The sequence below is a fragment of the Enoplosus armatus genome, chromosome 20, assembly GCF_043641665.1.
Source record: "Enoplosus armatus isolate fEnoArm2 chromosome 20, fEnoArm2.hap1, whole genome shotgun sequence".
Classification (NCBI taxonomy): domain Eukaryota; kingdom Metazoa; phylum Chordata; class Actinopteri; order Centrarchiformes; family Enoplosidae; genus Enoplosus; species Enoplosus armatus.
In genome coordinates this window covers 4,132,688-4,155,331 of record NC_092199.1, presented here as the reverse complement: position 1 = coordinate 4,155,331, position 22,644 = coordinate 4,132,688, and the positions used below count along the sequence as shown (strand labels likewise).

Genomic DNA, 22,644 nt, shown 5'->3' with positions numbered 1-22,644 from the left:
AAACTGTAAGTAATATAGAAATGAATATTTTATTACGGTTTTATGGTACTTAATTATTGTATGTATTACCCAACAGGATCAAAACTAGTTCAAAATAGTTCCACCTTGACCAAGCAGCAATATATGAAGGCAGCTTCCACAGTATGGCATCAGTAATAGTAAAACAATAACATACGTGACAAAAACACAAGTCTGCATAATGTGTACTTATACTTGTGATAATTTGATTATGTGCTTGAACTCAAATTATACATTTGATTTTACTGTCTCTCAATTTCAAACTGATACCAGACAGTTTTGTTTCTTTATTCCTGTCAAAAGGCTCATGAAAATGTGTCTGTAAACAAATAACATACACAGCTGTTCTTTTTTACAAAGTTATTTTTATTTATTATGGAATAACTTGTGCATTTTCAACAACTTTCAGCATAAATATGCCACCTATGTCTATTTACAAGTCATAAATCTCTTCTAGAATCCACTTTTCTGGTTCATGGTCAGACTGATTGAACTGTCAAAAAGAGTGTCACTAGTTTATATTTCTACGGTGTTATTAAATTGTTTTTTTCAAGTACAGCATGATTGAAAAATGGCATTTTACACTTCAGTGGAAAATAATCTATAGGTTGTACAAGTATTCTATGTCACCATCTACTTCACAGCAATATGTTGGTATTAATATCTCTTTTTATACATTTCTATATTACAATAAAATTCATGGGTAAAATGAGACTGGAAAACAAAAACACAATATTAGAATACAATCTCAGTTATTGCCATCTGTGATATACTGTAATTTCAAATTCAAAACAATATTTAAATGTCATTAAACTTTCGAAAATAAAGATGGAAGCAGTCGTTGATCATTTCTTAAAGAGAGCGTTAATGCATCCGTCCAGGTTTAACTTGGGTCCTATTATAACTGTGATTTAAGACGAACCAAAATAAACAAAAAATAATAAAAATAAACAATCAAAATCTCCAGGAAGTGACTTGTGAGATTAAGAGCTCGATTTCCAATCCAACAATACTGCCAAACATAGTTCTAACAGTGTCAGCCTCCTATGGAGTAAATCTGGACAAAACAGTGGTTAAACATGCTTCAAATATTCTCAGCAAAGACCATTTGAAGATCCCTTTATCTAACTTTTACGTGGTTAAACCTCAAATATTCTGAGCAAAGAAAACTTGAAGAGCCCTTTAACTTATTTTACAAGAGGAGTTTCATCTTAGCCGTTGCACTGAAGCTGTTTATGTGCATGCAAAAGGTAAATCTAGCACTTCAAATAACTTGAGCACATTTAGACGTTTGCCCAGGTCTGCAATGGAGGCTTATGACTGCTTTAGCTGGAGTAGAAGATACGCTCATATTCATTCAGGATGAACTCCACTATCTGGTTCTGAAAGACCATGTGCATGGTGATGTTGGCCGACTCCGTCTCAGGCCGAAGCAGCGTCGGGCCGAATACAATTGCCACATTCTGCACAGTCATGCGATTGTCCTCCCCATATTGAATGACCCTGTCAGAGAAAACAAAAAGGGATGAACACGCGAGGGGTTGTGATTTTTTAAATATATATATGTGTGTGTGTGTATCCAACAGCTGTTACAGGTTCTCAAACTGTTTGATGGAAACATGCAAAGAATAAAATAAGAAAGGAAGAAAAAGAAAGGAAGCATACCTGCGTAAATGCCCAAAAAGGAGTTTCATGGTGTCATGATTTGAAGGAGGAAGTGTTATGACCAGCTCATAAATGCAAGACAGTTTTGTGTTGTAATCGGGAATTCCTGGAAAAGCAGGACAAAATGTTATAACTCAGGTTTAAATATAATTAATATCTACCAACCACCAACTGCATCATTAACTTAAATTTAAATATCCGCTGTATTCAGACCAAATGTACAAACATATAGTCTGTTCAAATTAGATTTATGGATTGAAAAATCTGCTTACTGATGGCTGCGACAAACTTATGAAAGTGGCTGAATGGGAAAAGCGGCTCAGGAAGCTCTCGGAAAAACAACTTCAGCGCCCCGGTGATGACGTGAACGTCCTCCCACTGGCCGTCCTCGAGGTCCAGCTCCTCTGTTTTAACACAACAGGTGCATAATCCATCAAAGCACAGCAGGGGGCGCTGCAGTCCACTGCGAGATGCTGCAGTGAGCTATGAATGCTCTGCCTTCTCTGTAGTCGCTGACTGAATTATTGAGTTTAACACACGTAAACTTGTTGTGAACTTTACCGTGATCGGCCTTGAAGCGCAGTTTCTGAATGACAGCGAGGTTCCCACTCACTCTGTACAGTCCATCAATGTCTAAACCTGTAAATCAAAACATCAGGAGCAGCGAGTCAACCTCTTCACAGCACACAGCACAGAGACTTCAATATGATTCAGGCAGTGATACAAACAAGGTGGATTACCTCTTTTTTCCACTGCTTTGATACATTTCTCCACAAAATTAGGAACTGTGGTCTTCTCTTGTGCACACAGTGTGGCCAGATGGCAACCAAACACATTGTCTACAGGGAATAACAACATTATTATTATAATTAGTAGTAGGAGTGAAGTAGTAGAAAGTCTGGTAGGGTGAAACTCATGAATTTCAGGCCCTTCTGGGTTGACTCTCTCTTTGCACTTTTCCATCTGCTTCTATTGAAATGAGCCGCAGCCTGTAAAGAACTACATTATGTTGCGGCTGTTTGAAGTTACCCCGGATGTAGCCTTTCTCCTTGACAGACTGCAGCGTGGGCCGTTTCATGAGGAACTTCATCAGCTTGGTTCGAACCCTCTTCTGGTCTGCGTCTCCTGCAGAGCTGGATGAGTGTGCGACGCTCGGCCTGGAGGCTAGAAAAAAAACAATGTTAGACGCACAAAATGGTTGTAATCGTAGCTCTCAATGGGCCCGATAGAGCTAACTGGGTCAAAATGATGACATCATTCATGCCACAGTTCTTTTTTTTCAACTTACATCTTCGCTTGTCCACACCGCCTCCTAACTTGTCATCTCGCTCTGTGCTGGGAATCTTCTCATACAAGTCCCCGTCGTCTTCCTCTGAGTGATGGTCCTGGTACTCCTGATGAACAGACATTAAACAGTTTTTAATCAGCGTCATTTGTCAAAATGCAGAGATGTCTGTAATTCAGTCCTTTAAGTGTGTTTTTCTGCATTAAGAATATTTCCAATGTAAATCAACATATTCAAAGTATTTTCTAAAATGAAACGTCATTATTTTTGATTGATTTAAGTGCAGCGATCTGCGATATTCTTTGTGATGACACCTTCACTTTCTCTTATGTGTATTCCCCAAAATGTCAAACATATGACTTGATAAGCCGGAGACTTTTTTGGATCATTTTATGGACGATGAAAGGACTCACCAGTTGTCGTATGGTGTCCACTAAGACTTTGTGCCAGTCACTGATGATGCTTTCTGTATCGTACTGTATCAGAAACTCCACGCCGTTCTTGCCTTTTAACTGGAGGACAGATGACGAGACATCGAAGAGGACAATTTCATCAGACAGTCTCAACATGAATCACAAGTCACATTTAGATCATTCCCAGATGATCTACTCATTAACTCACAACAGTTATTTAAATATCTGACATGAGATCATGTTTTAGTTGAGAAGCATAAATTAGACCCTATAGGGGCTCAGTTCTTACATGGAGATAACAGAGCTAAAAATATAAGCACACGTGTTGTTTGCTTAAGATAAAAACATGCTGAGAATGGCAGACGCTGCTTTACATTCTTTGTCTACAAACGAACACACCTCTAAAACATTCTTTTTGCTGGATTTGTCCTTTGAGGCCCAGCCAATCGTCGCTCCTCGCAGGTCCACCGTGACCTCCGGGACAATCTGATTGGTCTTGTTCTGCACGGAGAAAGAACAAAAACATACAGCTGTTTACGAAACTGACGGTGCCGCATTCCAAGAAACGAGCTGCGTTCGCACACAAAAGCTGCGACTGTCCCCGTCAACTTACGACCCGAGGGCTTGTCTGTGCTGTCACTCCTCATAAAAGGTGACACAACCAGCCTGCATCGTGCTGCAGTTTAATGTTGCATTCGCTTTCGTATGGCATGAAACATGATACCAAAGTGCAGACTAAATTAAAAGAAGTTTCAGGCAATGTATTGAAACGTTAAGACAAGAAACACAAAAAAAGAAACGTCACCGGTTAATTCTGCCTGTAACTTCTCACTCAGTCACAACCCTCTCAGAAATGTACAGAATGCAACATGAGCGGGAATGCAGCATTCAGGTGTCACAGCTTCTTATTAACGCAGGATGAGCACTTTCCTCTCCTGTGAGTCCTTCTATTATTAATACTTAGCGTATATCGTACCGAGGCCCCCGTTACTGCAGACTTTGGGTCTTTGTGGAACGTCAGCACTCCTCCGAGGAGAACCGTCCACGTCTGGGTCCAGTTTTTCCTGAAATGGGGGAATAACCATCACTAACACAGAACAAAGCAATGGAGAGCTTCGGGGGGAAGATGATACATAACTCCAAACACACCCATAATCCAAAAACTGAAACCTGCAAAACGTTTTATCTTACCTTACTTTCTTGCCGTTCTCAGACACTTTTGTTTTGTTGAGAATTCCTGCTTTCTCCAAGTTCTGCACCTGAAAATGTAAAAGATCACCACATTTGAATCCTTTGTCAATGTAAGCGTCACGTATAAAGTTAAGTTGTGTGATGATGCGAGGGACACACAATTCTGGTTACAATGTTGAGCACAAACTTTAATCATTAAAAGCCATGCATGTAGATTGTGTTCAACAGCATTCACATCCAAACTTCTCTTTTACAATATGTGCACAATTATTAATCCCTAATTAATGCCTAATATGCTAAAGATCTGATCATCCATCATGTTTCAAGTGGCTGGCATTTCCTCAGGACCTACTGAACAACAGACAGCTGTATTTAACCCATTAAAGCTGTGGAGTGCACTTCTAGACTGTGACTGAAAGAAACCGCTGACGGAGAATAAAAAACACTATGTTTGGTTGCTCACTGTACATTTAGTCAAAAATCTCCTCTGAAGTTTATGGCAGATGAACCCCTGAACTACCTGAATACAACAGGACATGACCTCAAATCCCTACAGGGTATACATGATGAATGGGAACATAACCAGTAGGTTTATCAGACTGGCTGTAACATGCATCCCGGTAGTGGAAATCCATCACTGAATGAGAGACAGTGAACATAACATTTGATGTAGGGAATGAAACACGTCTGTTCAAGTGTAACAAATGCTCCTTAAGTGATCTAAAGTCACACCTTTTGCCCATCATAGATAGACACAGCTATCTATGCATCAAGCTCAGGTGAACGCTCAAACCAACAACCCACATTATATCGCAGCCACCTCGAGGTCAGATAATAGGGGTTTCTCCAGGCTCTAAACCCAAAAGCCTTAAGAGAGAGACACAGAGCACCGTTCAGATACGGCGGCAGGTCGCAGGACTTTTTAACTGTCCTTTATTCAGCCTCGAGTTATTCTGGAGTTCAGGTATCAGCAGACCACTCACGTTATGCTGCGTCTCTGGAGAGTTTCCCGTACTGGAGCTGTCGCTGCTGTAGTCCGACGTGTTCCTCCTGTGAGTTGGAACGAACCTCTGAACAACAGGGGAAGAACAGCAGAAGGAGATTTTAGAATTCATAAAATCACAAGACCAGAGCATCAAAAACACTCCTTCTTTGTTTCATTTTGCTTTATTTATTATATTCATTTAATTGTCTACAAAAAAGGGAAACATTACTAGCACTTCTTTAAAGTTTTTATCATCACTTCCGTTGTTTTCATTCATAAAAACAGACACATTATGGTCAAGTGAGGACGGAGGTGTCCACATACATGCTGTTTTTCATAGTTTGACCTCAACCCCATCCGACACCTTTAGGTTAAACTTGAACGCCGACTGTGAACCAGACCTTATCGCCCAGCATCAGTGTTGGACCTCACAAATCCCTGCAGCCAGGCTCCAAAATCTTTTGGAAACTCTGTTGTAGCAGCAGATTAATAAACACCCTGTCCTTAAATGCTACCACTGTTGTGCCCTTGAGCAAGGTGTTGAACCCTGGGTCGCATTGTAGGAAAAAAACCCTTATTTGCATCCAGTAACTCCCCAGTGTTTGTGTACAATTGTAGACCTCCCTCCCCCTCCCTCCCTCCCTCTCTGCAGGTCTGTCCTCGAGCTGTTACTGTAAATACGAGGCACTGCAGTTGATTTGCCTTGCTAAATAAGGGTTTAAAAACCTGGGAGTGTCGGCTGTTAAACAGGGACTCACCTTCACTACTTCTGCCTCACCGAAGCTTTCTGTTTAAGCCGGCTGACACACCCTGGATGTGTGATACTGCATGAACATGTACATGCAGGTCTGAGTGTGTGTGTGTGTGTGTGTGAGAGTGCGTATATACCCCGTCGTCCTGGGATGAGCCGAGCTGTGCAGGTCCCATGGTGTGTCTCCAGTTTTTGATGACTGACGCATTGTCTGCCTCAACACCATTCTCCATCCTGGACAGGCCAGGAGCTACAGGGGCCTGGAGGTACCAAAACACAGTTTAGTTTAATTTATTACTACTTACTACTACAGTTTTGGCCAGGTTCATGTCCTGAATGATACATATTGCCGTCTACTGTACATCATGAACAAAGTGGAAACAGTTTCTCATTGATCCCCATATAGTTCAGGGTCTTTACCTCAGGCAGGTTCCACTGGGACTTGGAGCCGTCTCTCAGATAGTAGTACGTCTGCCCTCGATCATCCACAGACTTGATCCACTGTTACATAACGTAAATGTCTCAGTTAAATATGATTCAGAATCGCTGATGTTTCCCAAATAAGAGATTTGACTGGCTTGAAAGAAAAATGATCTCATAGGTCATAATATATAAAGTTTCTCTCCGATACAATATTTTTATATTATGTAAATATATATCCTGTAGTGTAGGTAAGAATAGGAGAGCTAGGTAGGTGACATAAAGGAAGAGTTGCATCATGGTCTACTGAGGCTATACTACTGCTGTTGGAGATTAGCCCGCTAACAAGCTAAACATGATAAACTTTACACATACAAGTCGTTAGCCGGCATTTAGCTCAAAGAACCACTGACTGCAGTCTTGTTTCATTCTTCACACAAATACTTCCGTTACTTTTCATGTGAACAACCGAATGCAACACCAGGAATGCCTGAAAGTCTGCGTCCCTCTATGACAGCAGGCTTTTTGCCTCTTTGAGAAAGACTATAAATTTGCGACTGAAGAGAGCCCCTCGCTCTTTGATTTGTCCGACAATCACAAATGATCGCTGAGGAATAGCTAGAAATACCATCTTTGATCCAACATCATGGTAGCCGTGTTGAAACTAACAGCGCCAAGCAATAAATAGTTTCAGAAACATTAATAATTCATGTAATCCAACACTTTGAAAGTGTTTTACAGGCTAAAATGAAGTCTGTCTTAACTGTATTTAAGACTTTGTGAACTGAAATTCCATCTTCCTCCACCTCGTCTGTTCTCATCAGTCAGCCCATGGAGCTACCTGCTCTGGAGAGTGTTCATTGGTGAACACCCAGGTCCCGTTGTGTTCCACAGTGAGGTTCCAACCAGTTGGGGTGCTGCGGTCCAGGTTGGCCCTCGGGATGATGGTCCGGGTCACGTGGCTGAGGGTGTACTCTTTAGGGAGGGTGGCAGGGCCCGTGGCAAGTAGCTCATCGTAGGCCTCTGGTTGATCAGCAGCTGGGTAATCCTCTGGGGGGTAGTCCTCCTCAGGTAGAGGTGGCTGAGGAAAAACACACAGCAATTCATTGGTTCCCAAATAAATGCCTTCTCACAACTCCCTGTCACAGGTTGCATATGTCTATGACCTCTGTGCAGATTAACCAATGAGTGAAGGTCTCTGTTCACATTGTTTGACTTTAATAGTTTTGGAGTCCTGAAGAGGAAAAACTGTCCAGTATTTCACAAAAAAACAAAGATTTGATTTAAAAAAAACACAACTTGATTTTGAATTTTGGGAAATGTGTTTATTTGCTTTCTCGCCAAGAGTTAGATAAGAAGATTTCTGGTAAATATGAAGCTACAGCTAGCAACCATTTAGCTTAGCTTAGCACGAAGACTGGAAACAGCCTGGCCTGACTCTGTCCAAGGTTCAAACTGTTGCTTCAGTCATCCCTTGAGGAGTCCCCACCTCCAGGCTGGGAACCATTGCAGTAATCAGTAGGCCTGACACTGACACTGGACTTAACCTCTGTTCAGTTTTTGTGTTGAAATGTTGCTACATCTCGCTGAATCATTTCCCATTGTGACCCTGATACAGATACAGAGCTCCATGACTTTTCCATGACTTTGATAAATAAGTCACAGCACTACCATGGCCTCAAAGTATTATTCTTTCTTGGCCCATTACTGTTCTCGAGCTCAAAAAAAGTCTTTAAAAGGGGCAGAAAAGGGGTCACTTGTTGAGCTGCAAACATCTTATGTGTGAAATAATTCAAGATATACAAGATATTCCTATAAAAGCTGGGCATTTAAACGTTTCCCGATATTTCCTGAATTCCCCGAAGACTCTGATTTTTTTGGAATAACTTTAAATTTATTAAAAATTAGGACAAATGTATATGTTCTTTTGAAGTTAGGGACACTGCTGTTGGGGACCTTCTGCACTGGTGCTGTGAGCTTTCCTAATGAAAATGAGCCCTGTCTGCTATGTAGGTGCAGGAGATTTAATTCCATTAAAAGCAGACTGTATTTACAGCTTTCCCCTGGGTGAAGCTAAAACAGGAGACAGAGAGAGGCTAAGTAGAGCAGCCAGGCTGTCCTTACCGGCCCGTCCTCGTGAAACCTGTGCACACTCATAGGCTCCATCAGAGGGGGATACGGGCTCAGCTGCTCTGGAGGCTCCCAGGACGTCTCCCCAGACATCGCGTTGTAGAAGTAGGGGCGACCGCTGGTCTCATCCACCAACTGCTCCCAGTCTGAGGTCCACGCAGGGGGGGAGGCGGTGGACGGAGAAAGGGCAGGAGACTGAGGAGGTGAGGGGGAACAGGGCTCCTCTGTCGGCTCAGGGTCCGTGGGGGAGTCTAGAAAGGGGTTGTCCCAGGTGGTGCGCCCCGTAGCGGGGTGGTAGTAATACTCCTGTCCACTTTCTTGGTCAACGTGCACCTCCCATCCCTCTGGGTCAAGGTAGGAAGGAGAGTAGGACGAAGGAGCCGAGGGGGGAGACTCGGAGATGCTTTGGCGAAGTTGTCCTACATTGACGTACACAGCTGACCGGAGACTTTCATTCTCCACCTGTGAAAAGGCCAAAAAATAGCAGACTGTAAAGAAAGTACATCCACGGGCGCTTCTAGAGAACAAGAACAGAAGTTAATGTAGGAACAGTGTGTGTGTGTGTGTGTGCTTTTATGGATACAATTTTCTGAAGTAAAACAAGCTTGCAAATGACAGTCTGTCACTTGTCAACTGTATTTCACAAATTAAAAGCAGTGTCAAGTAGCTGCCTCCAACCCACGGTTCTTAGTCAGTCAGTCTTCCGCATCATACAGAGCACAGGAAGTAGCCATTCAGCTAAAAAAAAACGCACACCACCACCAGCACAGAGCTGTTTCTCCCACAATAATGATCATTACCTAATTCTAGTCTCATTTTCTTGTGCACAAAAACACCCACACAAGTTTTAATGCTCTCATGTCAAAACAATGTCCAGAGTTTATTCGACTTCCTGCCAACGGAGACTTAACGTGCCACTGTGGGTTGTGTTTTGCTAAGATAGCCATGATGAGAGCTAGATTAAAAAAATATATATATATATTAACCACCACACCAGGACCACAGGCCAACTGCAGAGGACGAAAAAGTAGGTTAAACTTCCCCACTATCATCAGGCATTAACTTGACCCCCTACAGAAGAACTACCTGCCTTATAATGAATAAAAACTCTGATACAAACTGCATGTTCAGTTTCTGCCTATTAGAGGGAAGCTGTGGAAACCTCCATGTCGTCTTACTTTCACAAACAGGAGCTCCACATGATTCGACTTGCGGTGTGGCAGGAACATGGCATGCAAATGGCCCTGATCATCACAACTCATTTGTTTAAAGAACGACAAATAGAGTGAAACTCAGATGTGATGAAAGGCCGCCTCTGTCCTCTGAAACTGTGACGCAATGAAAAGTGTCACGGCTGCACTCAAAATGAACAAAATCTGCCAAAATAAAAACAATGTGATCTTTCTTTAGGTTGTTCTTTTTTTTCTCACCTGGGCTCCACTGAGACAATTATTCCTGACCGTGAGACTCCCGGGATCGACCGCCCTGCCTCTCTCATACGCCGTCATAATGGCACAAAACACAAAGACAGGCTGCCTTTTGTGTCTTCTTTTTTTTTTTTTTTTTTACCTCTTGTCTCTCAGTTAGCCACATGGTCTATATTTATCAAGACCTGAGACCTGTGTGTGTCTGTGCATCATCTCTGTGCTAAATGTGCAGAGCTATAAAGGACAAACATGTCAGAGAGGCCAATGGGCAGTGGTGGAAAGTGACAAAGTGACCTTTACTTGAGTATTTCAGTCAACTTCATACTTCTACTACATTTCAGAGGACAATATTGTACTTGTTACTGCACTACATTTATGTGACAGCTGTAATTAATTGTTACTTTGCCGTATAAGTTTGGTTTCATACAAAACATGTGATCCACATGTATTATATTATATAAATATTATGAATTGTTCAACGCGCAAAATCTCCTTATCAAGTCATTTTAGTCCTTTATGTCTTATTTTCCTATGAAGAAGTGAAATATCTGGCAGTGCAGTAATATATTCAATGTAAATCCCATTCTTTCAAGTATTTTCTACAACAAAAATGTTTTTTCATAATTCTTTTGCAGCAACCTGCCTTATTCTTTCTTGTTTTGAGCGACAGACACTCCTTTCAAGAGCATTTTTAAACAACTTCATTTAAAATAAAGACTGGTTGAACACAGTATTCTTACTGTAATCACTTGTTTCAGGAATATATGGGTTTTTAGGAGGTAATTACGTACAGAACGTCTTCATGAGATTGGGGGTTTTGCACAGCCTGGCAACAAGACGAACCTGCGAGCTCATGCTTTATTTGCAGGTTTCCATCCAGCTTGATTCAGGTCGGACCAATCACAACCGTTTATCTAATATGGGATGGGTTCAAGTGCCACTGAGGCATTTTCGTAAACAACCAAGATGGCTGCCGCTGGTGTGGAACGTTATGAATCCGCGTCAGTATTAAACAAATTGGACGGTAGGTCATGTTACATACAAATGGTAAGTGTTGGCGTCTAAACCATGTCAAACATCTGTGTATTATGTTGAACTAGAAGCTATATGAATTGGCTGTTGGAACTAGCTACCTAGCCTAGCAGCCTACCGCTATGTCACGTGTTTTGTTGCTCTGATTGGTCGTAGTGTCCAGAGGCATTTTGGTCCGCGCCCGTTGATAACGCCCCCTGGAAATCGAAAATGAACTGAGAGGTTCCAGACTAATTTGCATTTGTGCATTGGTCTGCTGATGCCAGGCTAGATTTAGCAGATTAAACTGCGCAACAGTTTCTAGAGTAGTGTTCACCACCTCAACCAACGTCAACAGTAAAATGATACGTACACATAAATACATCAGTAATAACAATCCTATAATATAATATATACAGTAAATGTATAATACAACACATTCAAAGGAACCACTTCTTGTTAGTTCAAGTATATTTAGCTGATAATACTTAGTACTTTTACTTTTACTTAGTTAGACTTGTAATGGAGTACTTTTACATTGTGGTACTGCTACTTTTACTTAAGTAAAGGATCTGAGTACTTCTTCCACCACCTCCAACCGGCTGAGGAGCTCAGGAGATAAAAGTAGTTACCGTGAATAAATAAAACTTGTAGAGCAGTGAGCAGAGAACATTTCATATTATCGATTTAATGATCATTAAATCATGTGTTTTTTTTATCTGTCCATTCAATGGAAGACTTTGCTTCATTATTGATCTCGATATAACCATGAGGCAATCGATGTGGACAACCAGACAACTGACCCTGAAACAGATTGATTCCAAACAACACGGAGAGGCAGACAGAGGAAATGAAAGAGCTGCATCATTGATCTCTGAAATAGCTACACTGGAATGCCCCATCCTACATGCCATGAAAGGAAAACTGCAGACATACAGTATATAGATGTATACATGTGTGTGTTTTGGTGTGTGTGTGTGTGTGTGTGTGTGTGTGTGTGTGTGTGTGTACAAGCAGATACATATCAACAAACAGCATCATGCAAAGTTGTGAGTTTGTCAGCACTTGGAAGGGAATACTTCTGAATACCAACATGCAAATATGTCAGATAAGTATGTTTAGTCAAGCACTGTACTTAAGTACGATTTTGAGGTACTTTGCTTGTGTTTTTTTCATTTTATGCTACTTTATACTTCTACTCTACTACTTTTCAGCAGGAAATATTGTACTTTTGGCCCCACTACATACATTTGACGGCTCTAGTTACTTTTGAACTTGAAAGTTACTTGAAATACAAAGCATTGTCAGCTATTAAACCAGTTTCTAACCTTTTTGGCCCGTGACCCCTTACAAAAAAGATGTCTTTTAGTTGTTAGCAGTTCTACCAAAGAGACATTTTCTCTCTAAACTCAGATGGTTTCATTCAATCATTTCAAAAGCATTATTATTTCACAAATAAGCAGAGATTAGAGAAGAGTCCAAAATATAAACACAAACTTTTGCAGCAGAATTTCTTTCCTGCGTCATTAACGATCTCATGACCTCTCAGATTTATCTTGTGAGTCTTAGGTGGGGCCCAACCCCTGGCTTGGAAACCACTGAAATGCCTAACTTTATATAAAGAAGTTAAAAACTAGCTCCACCTACATGATGCACCAGCATCAACAATCTAACAATGTCATGCATAAATACTGTATGTCACTCACAGGGGAACTTTTACTTTTGAAACTACATGTTGCTGATAATACTTCAGTGCTTTTATTTTCTGAATGCAGTACTTGTAAACAAGTATTTCTAAACTAATGTATTGGGGTTTTTACTTAAGTAAAGGATCTGAATACTAACACCCCCTTAGTATCTTTGCAGTGTACAGGTGAACACTACAGACAAATGACAGAAAACACATCAGTGTTCTTGAACATGAAACACAAAACGTTAATTAGTTTTGATTTAAAATGTTCAGTCGCTCTTGTATTTTGATGCAGCGACACAGTGTATATCATCATGATACTACACATCATAACACTTGCTCTGTGGTCTGGTCTTTGTGATATAAAGAGTTGCTCATTTCCCAATAACTGACTGAAATACGTGTTGACAGCAGCATATGTCAACAAACGAAACTGTCAAATTCAGACCGTAACCCGTTAATATCGAGTTTCTCGCTGCTGCTTTCACACGAAGACTGAAGTCCGTGCCATTTTAACACATAAGAACACATAAAAGGGTTCTTTAACATCCAAACTAACATTCAAAAAGCTGTCAGCCCCGTCAGTTCACTATTTATGCTACTTTCCTCAATACAGGAAAAGAAACACAGAGGCATCAGAGGTGGCATGTATATGCAAAGCCGGAAGCAGGACCGTCATCAAAACATACAAAGTACGCTGACCACAGAGACTGAAATTTTATAACGTAGCAATAAAAACTGTTTTGAGGTCAGCGTGATCACCTACCTGAGGAACCACCGGCAGAGTCAAGCCCCGCTTGGCCTGATGACTTGACCAAACCCTGGAGTACATGTCCACCATGTTTACACCGTTCTATTTAGAGGAGCCATATATCCGAATGGACACAGAACTCAAGAGACTCAAGCGTGCGACCACCTTCAATCAACTTGTGATGGGAGAGACGCGAACGCACATTCATGAACACACCCTCACGCACACGTCCTCTCGCTCGCAGCAGCTGTGACAGTTGCAGCCCAGATAGAAAGGAGAACTGTGAGCTCTGTTACAATAGCAGCAGGAAGGGGCTGTGTGAGATGTGTGCGTGCGTGTGTGTGTGTGTGTGTGTGGGCGTCTGTGTTTGTGTGTTCATATGCATGAATTCCTGTGCGCAGGATAGGGGGGTAGAGGGTAACTGTCTGTGTGAGCTAAGAGCCAAAAACAGAAAGAGACAATGAAAACAAGACAGAGAAGAGGGAGCAACATCAACTTTGCAGGTCACTTTAACCTACTTCCTGCATGTGTGCCCGTATGATAAAAAGGAACTGTCGGCATGGAAACAAACTTTAAACGTCTACTGTGTTTTCTTCTCCATGTGCTGCAGCTGCTCTAAAGTGTACAGTATTCAACCCTCTAGTAGTAGGTCACACAAAAAAGGGAAGCAATAATTTCCCACAATGATATGAGAAAGCTGCTCTGGTCAGGCTACTCTGATCGAGACGTGGTGTTGTTAAAACTGCAGAGTCCACGAGGGTGACTGCGTGAAACAGGAAGTCTGGTTTGAGGGCCAATTGTTCAATCAACACTTCCTTCTACATGGAACAACATCAGCTGTCTGCCGTCAGTAGGCAGAGCAATCTGTGGCTGTTTTTTGGGGTTAAGGTTAATCTCAAATTAGGTTTGAGGCTTGTGGGTATCTCTTGCGTTTAGACATTAATGCTTGTCTAGTGCTTTCTAAGCTCCAGTGTGCATCATAGCTGCAGTGAATTAATGTTTCCTGGAACATCCAAAGCATGTTGCATTAAGTGCCTGGACAGAAGACAGTTTGCCGTTCAAATGTGCCTCCGAAAAACCTCGAAAAGATCACACTGTTGTGTCTGCTATGAAAAACTGTTTTACTTGGAAGATTAATGACGCTACTTTTTTTTAACAGCTGCGTTTAGACCTTGAACAATGTTTTCGAGCACAAGTTAAAAATCCTTCAGCACAGAGCAGACAACTCTCTGCCCTCAGCAATGCATGAAGCAGCAATCTGCTTGATTACTTAACCACATTAGCGCTCATCCAATCAAACAATGGAGTACCAAATTGGGGCCCAAATCACGCCACAAAGCACACAGTTGAGCTATTGAATGAATCTGGCTCCACCCCCTCTTACATCACACTCCTCATGGCCCAGAATCCAGGATAACTGCCCCAATGTGGAATCCATCAGCTTATCACGGTCTTATCTTTGCACTTCAGGCCAGGTCTGCGTGCCGACGTACAAAACCTGCTGATATTGCTTGTTCATGACAGATTTCTCCCACTCAAGTGTTTTCTGTGTAGGAGGGGAAATATTCTAGTACCAGTCGTTGCAAGGCTCTCTGGGGCAACTGTGAATAGAAACCCCGCTCTTCTGCAAAGACGTCACCTTGACATTTAGTTGCAGGTGGAAGTAAATAACAGTGCAAAGAATGCAAAGAAACTGGAAACAGTTTGTCTAAAATATTCAGGACTTCAGCTGTGATTTTTGGTTGTGGGAACCTCCTGATCTGCTCTCTATATTCCAGGTGGGATTTCCTGACTGATTACTGTAATCAAGCACGTCTTTACAGCTCTACAAAAACATCTGACAAATAGTAATGACATCGAAAACATTCCCGTGCATATGACTCATGCAACTCTTGACAAAGACCTGCTGAGGCTGCCTTTATGTAAAATTACCTTTACGTGACTTAGATGTAGATCAATATTGCGAGGTGTCTGAAAGTCAAAGCAAAAGTCAAGAGAAACGCAGACTTTCTGCTTTCTCTTATATGGCTCTGCATGCTGGCTGTGAGCACTACTTTACAATGATCATACTGGTTTTTTTTTACCTGTTTTCAAGTAGTGACTGTGTTTCCTAATCCAAACTAAGATGGTGGCCGAAAATGACATATCCCCTTGCTCAATTTGTACACCGTTAACCAAAGTTAAACATCAGTTATAATGGTATATTTTGATGATTCTTTCCAATATTTTCTATTTTCATGCAGAATGACGTGGCAACATGTAGCTTGTATGTTAAAAATGAGCAAGGACGTATGTCATATCTGGCTACCTGGATTTGGAAAGTCACAACTTGAGAAATTAGTTAAAAGTCTAATTTTTAAGTGCAACAGACAGAACAGGAGAGCCATAAATGGTGTTAAATGACCTTCTGGCCTTTTCAGATTATTTTCCAGCTCTGTGACTCGACTGTAATGGTAAAACATGAGAGGCACCAACTCTCTGCTGTCACATTGTGTATGAGGTGCACAAACCTGTGTGACACACACAGGCTGCTTGTAAACGCTGGAACAGAGACAGAATGAATCTTTCTGCTTAAATAGCAAAACGCACCGCAGTTCATACAACACGCGACCAAATAATGGTAAAGATGAGAGGCTCTTCCTGGAGCGAAAGCTGCATGCACCTGTCCTTGTCCGCTTGACGGACACATGTGTGCTGTCAGGCAGGCATGTTCAGAGAGGTCTGACGAGACACTCACGCTACCTGTTGGAGCAGTTTTTTTGGCATTTGATTTGGTCTGTTTCAGCGAGCAGCAGGAATTACTGTTGTAGGTAACTCGCTCTTGATGAAGCTATAGGTTCTCCAGTTCCTCTCAACATATGGAAGAACAAGTCAGCTGTTCACTTTTAAATGCCAAAATATAAAATTGGCAGGGTGACGATGTGTACAAGGGGACAAAGCATAGGGTTACTTTTCTTTTAGATGCCAGAAATCAATGGGACATTGGACCCTTTGTGGCAATTATCTAAAGTTTAAGTGAAAAAGATCCATTGGACATGTGTTCAATATTCAGCATGGACCTAAAGCGAGGTTCTTACAAAGAGTGGCAGACACACTGGTGCCATAAAGACTGCAGCATAATGTAAAGGCTCTACATAAGCACACCAGTGAGAAGAGCACCACCGTAAATCAGAACAGGCCTGAATATGCATTCAAGTCTGCCTTCCTGCAAGTTACAACTAACCAAACTTTGGACTCCCGATCCCAACTGGATTTGACATCCACTTACCAAACTTAACATCCCATTGGAGACCAAAGAACAGCCCACATACCCTCGATATTAAGCGACCTACATTTGGGCTAATTGCAAGTTCTGCACATTACATATGCACACACACGCCAACTGCATGGCAGGGCTGGCACTAGAAGCTCTAAAGCCCTGCTTGTTGGGAGGCAGGCCAGACCCCCTCACATCACCATGGAGATGGCCCTCCTTTGTGGGGTGAGAATTAATGCACTTGAGGGGTCCTGGCACGTCCACAGTCCTGTTACAAGTGAGGGGCTCATTCAGGCTTCCCCCAGAGGAGGAGTACAATCACACGAATTATTATAACCAGTTTTAAAATGCAGGAATTTACATAAGTGGATCTAATTGTGTTAAAGTAAAACCTCCCACTAAAGCAACAAGCGGTGCCAGTAATTACAGTGTTATGGTGCACAAACAATCACTGGGTATACTGGGAGAGGCTGCAGATATTAAATGACTCACACACATCTGAGTAGAAACCTTATTAAACACTCGGATCCTGTAACCTTGATGAAAACCTGCAACAGGTGCAAAACCAAGGAAGTGAAACTTACCTGAAACTAAAGCTTTGGTCGTTTCAACTCAACAAAACTACACCAAAAAGAAAAGAAGGATAGACGAGTTTTATATTCTCAAGTGTTTCATCGCCTGGCGGAGGGGCGGATAGTCATGAATCCCCGGATCGTCACCGGTGCTGGGGAAACCAGGTAGCAGCTGGAGGTTTGGGAGTGGCTGGCAGCTTTCCGATTTAACTCCTTCCTTTCCTCAAACGAAGCCACCCAGCCGACAAGACCTGTTTGTTACCTGTTCCTGAGTTACATCACAGTCTGTACGCAGCACTGAAGTCGGCTAGAAACCCTCTAATCTAACGCCGCGTCCCGCTAAACCTCCAGCTCTTCCCAAACAATTCAACATTTAAACTATACACACCCGGTCAAAGTGACTCCACACCCGCAGAAACTTTCGCTGACCAACACTGGGAGCTCGAATCAGCTTCTTTTACTGGGATATTCAAGAAACACCTCTTTTCACCCATTGAGATGGCATGAAGGGGGCGGCCGGCCATTCATATGCTGATGAGCTGGCACAGATACTGTGAACTCAACCAACACGGGATCCCAAGTCAGGACCTTCACTGCAGAAAGAGCTTCAGTCTGAAGATCTCTGAAATCTAATCCGAGCAAGTGCTGGATTTAAAGGGGGGGGGGGGGCTACTCCGAGTTTACACATCAAAGTCTGTCAGACTTGAGAAGTAACGTTTCTGCTGCATATGTGCAAAAAACAAACAGAAAAAAGTCATATAAAAAAGTCTTGCGTGGCTCCAGAGGGAGCTGCGGGAAATTGCCTCAAGTGATGTCACTTGAGTCAGCGTGGGCTGTTGCTGAAGACTACAAGTCTGAAAATGAAAATCTGGGGGTCTGTGGAGTTCATCAGTCCGGCTCCTCACCTCCACTTGAGGCCAGAGGCTCGAGGCTACATTAGCCGCTACTGGCATAACATTACACACCTGAATCTCTGAACCAACTGTTGGCAGCCGAGTTGCATTGTGGGTAATGTAGGCGGAGAACGTGTGCAATCTAAAAGACGGTATCTCCAGTTCTGCTGCATCGATTTTCAATTTTTTTTTTTTACTTAATTGTAAGTCCAGCAATATTAGAGGAGTTCAATGCTGTATTGGTGGAGTACTCTCTATATATTTATCTATATATACTCTATTTAAATATGAGGCTCTTGTACTTTACAAGTGTGGCTCCATTTTATGCTCTTTATACGGCTCGATATCACTCCACTATATTTCAGAGGGAAATGTTTCTCCACTGGGCGGCTTACATTGATTTGACAACACGTTTGTAGGCTGAACCATCCAACAGTATATAAAGTTGTTTAGCTCCATCTCGACCAACAACATAGACATAAATGCATCGGTGATAATGATCCAATAATATAATATATAATGGTATAACACTCAGAGAAGCCACCTTCTGAACTATGACTACTTTTATTATTCATATTTAGAAGTAGCATAAGTAGATTTTGCTGACTTAAGTACATTTAGAAGTAATGTACTTTTAAATGGTAAATGGCTGCATTCATATATTGCTTTTATCTTTACAGTTCGCTTCTCATCCACACATGGAATGCTTTATTACTGTATTTTCACTTGATGAACTTAACCAGATTGATAAATGCAGATAATTCAATGAAAGTGAGAGCAGGAAGTGAAATAATTATGGCATTATTTGACATTAAGTTTCGGTGGGCTGAGATTTCAAATATGTGCACATCAGCAATGGTTTCTAACCTTTTTGTCATACGACACCTTAAAATGCAAACAAGTAATGTGTATTTTATATTTGTAATGAATTTAGATCACTCTGTAGAGACGTTTTTTTTGCTTTGACATAAAAGGGTGTCAAAAAAGCCACGTTAAATCAAGTTTGAGTCAATGTTGCACGACAATAAAACAACAAAACTTCTTTAAGCACTGTGCTGTAGTGGACATGCTGTCGTAGCCCAACTTTAACTTTTTACATGATAACACTGCGCCCTCTCCTGGCTGTAAAGTCACAATGACACATTTTGATCTGCTTCGGTGAAACTAACACAGAGTGATGAATAAAAGCAATGAAAGTAATATTGCATGAAAATCTTACCTGCTCAATGGGGGGCACTTCTGTAGAAGAAGCTGCTTCTGCTGTTTGATTCAAATTCTGCTGCTCTGACATGAATGTGTCATCTGAATCAACAGGACCTGGCAGCTCAGAAAACATGTCAAATTCGGGGACGTTTAGCTCTGGTATGGTGTCATATATAGGTGAACTAGGGGGCAAAGGGAAGTCCATATCTTCATCGAGTAGAGAAGTCTGTGGCTGTTCTACTTTATCATCCTGCAGTGGACTTTTTGACTGTTGTTGTCCGTTTCTGACCTTTGGATGAGGTTTTGCATACAGTTGCAGGCTGTCAGTACTCTGAGATGCTGAGGTAAATGAAAGGTTTCCTGTTGAATTGTGTGTTTTTATATTATCCACGGTGTGTGCAAAGCTGCTGGTGGTCTGTACTTCCTGCAGAGTCTCACAGGGCTTTACATCTGGTATGTCCTCGAAACCAAAAGTGGAGAACCGGTATGTCTCTCTTGCATCATCCTGAGCTAATACACGAATCCTTGTTGTCGCGGGTGTTACATTAGCCATATCCACTGGCTTACTGTTAGTCACACACTCAGGTGAATCCAGCTTGTTAGGACCAGGAGAGTCTTCAGTAAGTGACGGGAGCTCCTTCACATACTGTGCGGGGACATAAAAGGGCCTGGTGTGCCGGTCTCTGCAGACGTACCACCAGTGCTCATTAGTCTTGGAGACCAGGATGTAACTTTCATCGGGCTTGATGGACACAAGGCGACCATCCTTGGCTGTGTACTCAAATTCATGCTGCACCGTCACGAGCTCCATGCTCCGGTGCATCCGCGTGGCGTCTGTGTTAATGCCAATACAGAGTTAACATCTCGGAGCTGGAAAAGAAGGTAATGTGAAGTTGGTGTGGCTTTCAAAGAGTGGCTATTATAAATGTCAGTCAGCAGCTCTGAGTACACACACACACACACACACACACACACACACACACATGTCCACCTACAGGAATACTCTTTTCACCTGGATCCCTTATGGCATGTGAGTGTCATGGACGGATTGCGAGACAACGGGCCCCTGGGCACAGACATGCAAAAGGCCCCCCATCCCTCTTACATAGCAGCTCTTTGTAGTCATTTTGTGGTCGTTTTGCATCTCATTGTCCTTGTTTTGGGTCTCTTTTGAATCTGTTTGATACCGTTTTCCGTTTCTATAGTTGTTTTGTAGCTCATTGTAGTTGTTTTGGGTCACTTCATGGTTGTTTTGTGCCTGTTTGTGGTCCTTTTGCCCCCTGACCCCTGGGGCCCTTGTGCCCAGTGGGCCCCGTCCAATAATCCATCCATGGTAAGTGTTTGACATGATTATAAGGCTGCTGATTTACAAGACAAATACAGTTTGAGAGTATGGACAAAAGACTGGCAGAGGTAAAAGCCTCTATTTCTGTGCACAGGAATAGACAGGAAGTTGTTTCCATTTGCAGCAAAACAGCTTCAACCTAAACTTACTCACAGACCACTAGAGCAGCAGACTGACGACTGCTTGGCCACAAAACAGGAAGCCTGCACCAACCTCGAGTCAGCGTCAGTCCGACGTCACTGAGCAATCTCAGTTTGCCTTATCAGGCTTGGTTTAATCCAAGAATCACTCAGAGTATTTACAGCTCTTTGTTGTCTTCTGCAGCACACACAATACAAAGAAACAGGATGTCGGGGGTTAGCAGCTATTTCATACACAAAAGTGTATTGTAGCCATATTGTTGAATTTTCACATTTACATTTTATTTTTTAAAGGTGTACAAATCGTATGAACGTTGTAAAATTCACAGAAAAATGGAAACTAAATAAAATACGGAAAATAAAAAGTTAACCGAAAAAATGACATTAGAAAGGTCTATGACTCATTTCCAAGTTAAATCTAACTAATAAACTAACACAACTCTAATTTGTTAATTCAGCATCATTTCACAAAAGGAAGCGCAAGTCAGTGCAACTCAAATTAAGTAGAATACACTTTCAAGCTAAAAGCAGATAAAATCACATCCTGGACTTTCACACCCAGAGGCTTCAGTGCGGGATGATATTTAGTCTACTTGCCCGAGTTCGTTTCCAAAGAATTTCCCGTCATTGGATGCCTCTCAAACAATCTTGAAGCAGTTTTGTATCTAAGGAGCCGGAGTCGCAGAGCTTAAACTGCTGCTGACATGCATTGTTTCTGCTCGTCTGCCACACTCTTATTTCCTGTTCTACTGAAAAAAGGCAGTGATACATTTCAGAACTAAAGCCACAAGAAATGGGAAGTGTGATTTTAACCATACTTCCCAATGTATTCTTAATATTTGTGCGTTATTTTTATGGCGGTGGTGGTGAATCATTTTGACATTACAACACAGCAATACTAAAAATGTCACAAACTTGTTAAATTAAAAAAAGACAACGGTAACTGCATGTTGACATTAAAGCAGATATACAGTCATTATTAAAGAGCATGAGAACACATTAACAACTCAATAAGATATGACACCATTTTGACTGTAAAACAAGACCTAAGAGAAAATGTCTATTTGTATTTGTACATGCATTTATTACAGCTGAGCACTGCCTCACTGTACTTGGTATGCGTATATGTGCGTATGCCCTCTGCTGGATTTTCAGGACAAATACAATCATTCTCAAGGACAGAAACTCTTTTTATAAACGTCCAGTATGTCAATATATAATAAAATATAATTGTGTACTACTAAAGATAAGTAAAGAGTAAGTCTTACCCTGAGGAAATGTTTTAAGGCATCTTTTTATGGAGTTTTTAACTGGGACAAGATATGATTAACAAGAATAGTGGGTGAGTAATAAAATAGGATACATTTATTATTATTATTATTATCATTATTATTTCACAGTGTAGATAACCAGTAAAACATTCATTTTATATGATTTCTGTGGATTGAATTAAATGAATTTGCCGTATGTTCTTACGACTTCTTATGAAGTTATGTGA

The 22,644-nt window shown here is 41.6% G+C and overlaps 1 protein-coding gene across 1 annotated transcript; it reads right to left on the bottom strand.

The window, feature by feature from the left end:
* Positions 1-369: 369 nt before the first annotated feature.
* LOC139302879 (rho GTPase-activating protein 27-like) lies at positions 370-21,288 on the bottom strand. Its single transcript, XM_070926509.1, has 18 exons — positions 21,220-21,288; positions 19,678-20,531; positions 8,853-9,320; positions 7,570-7,809; positions 6,729-6,809; positions 6,446-6,568; positions 5,556-5,642; positions 4,573-4,640; positions 4,358-4,445; positions 3,781-3,882; positions 3,382-3,480; positions 2,972-3,077; positions 2,713-2,847; positions 2,424-2,522; positions 2,245-2,322; positions 1,956-2,087; positions 1,684-1,789; positions 370-1,521 (listed from the first exon to the last, which is right to left on the bottom strand). The coding sequence occupies exons 2-18, from the start codon at positions 20,482-20,484 to the stop codon at positions 1,344-1,346; spliced, it is 2,997 nt and encodes a 998-aa protein (XP_070782610.1). The 5' UTR covers positions 20,485-20,531; positions 21,220-21,288; the 3' UTR covers positions 370-1,343.
* Positions 21,289-22,644: the final 1,356 nt, after the last annotated feature.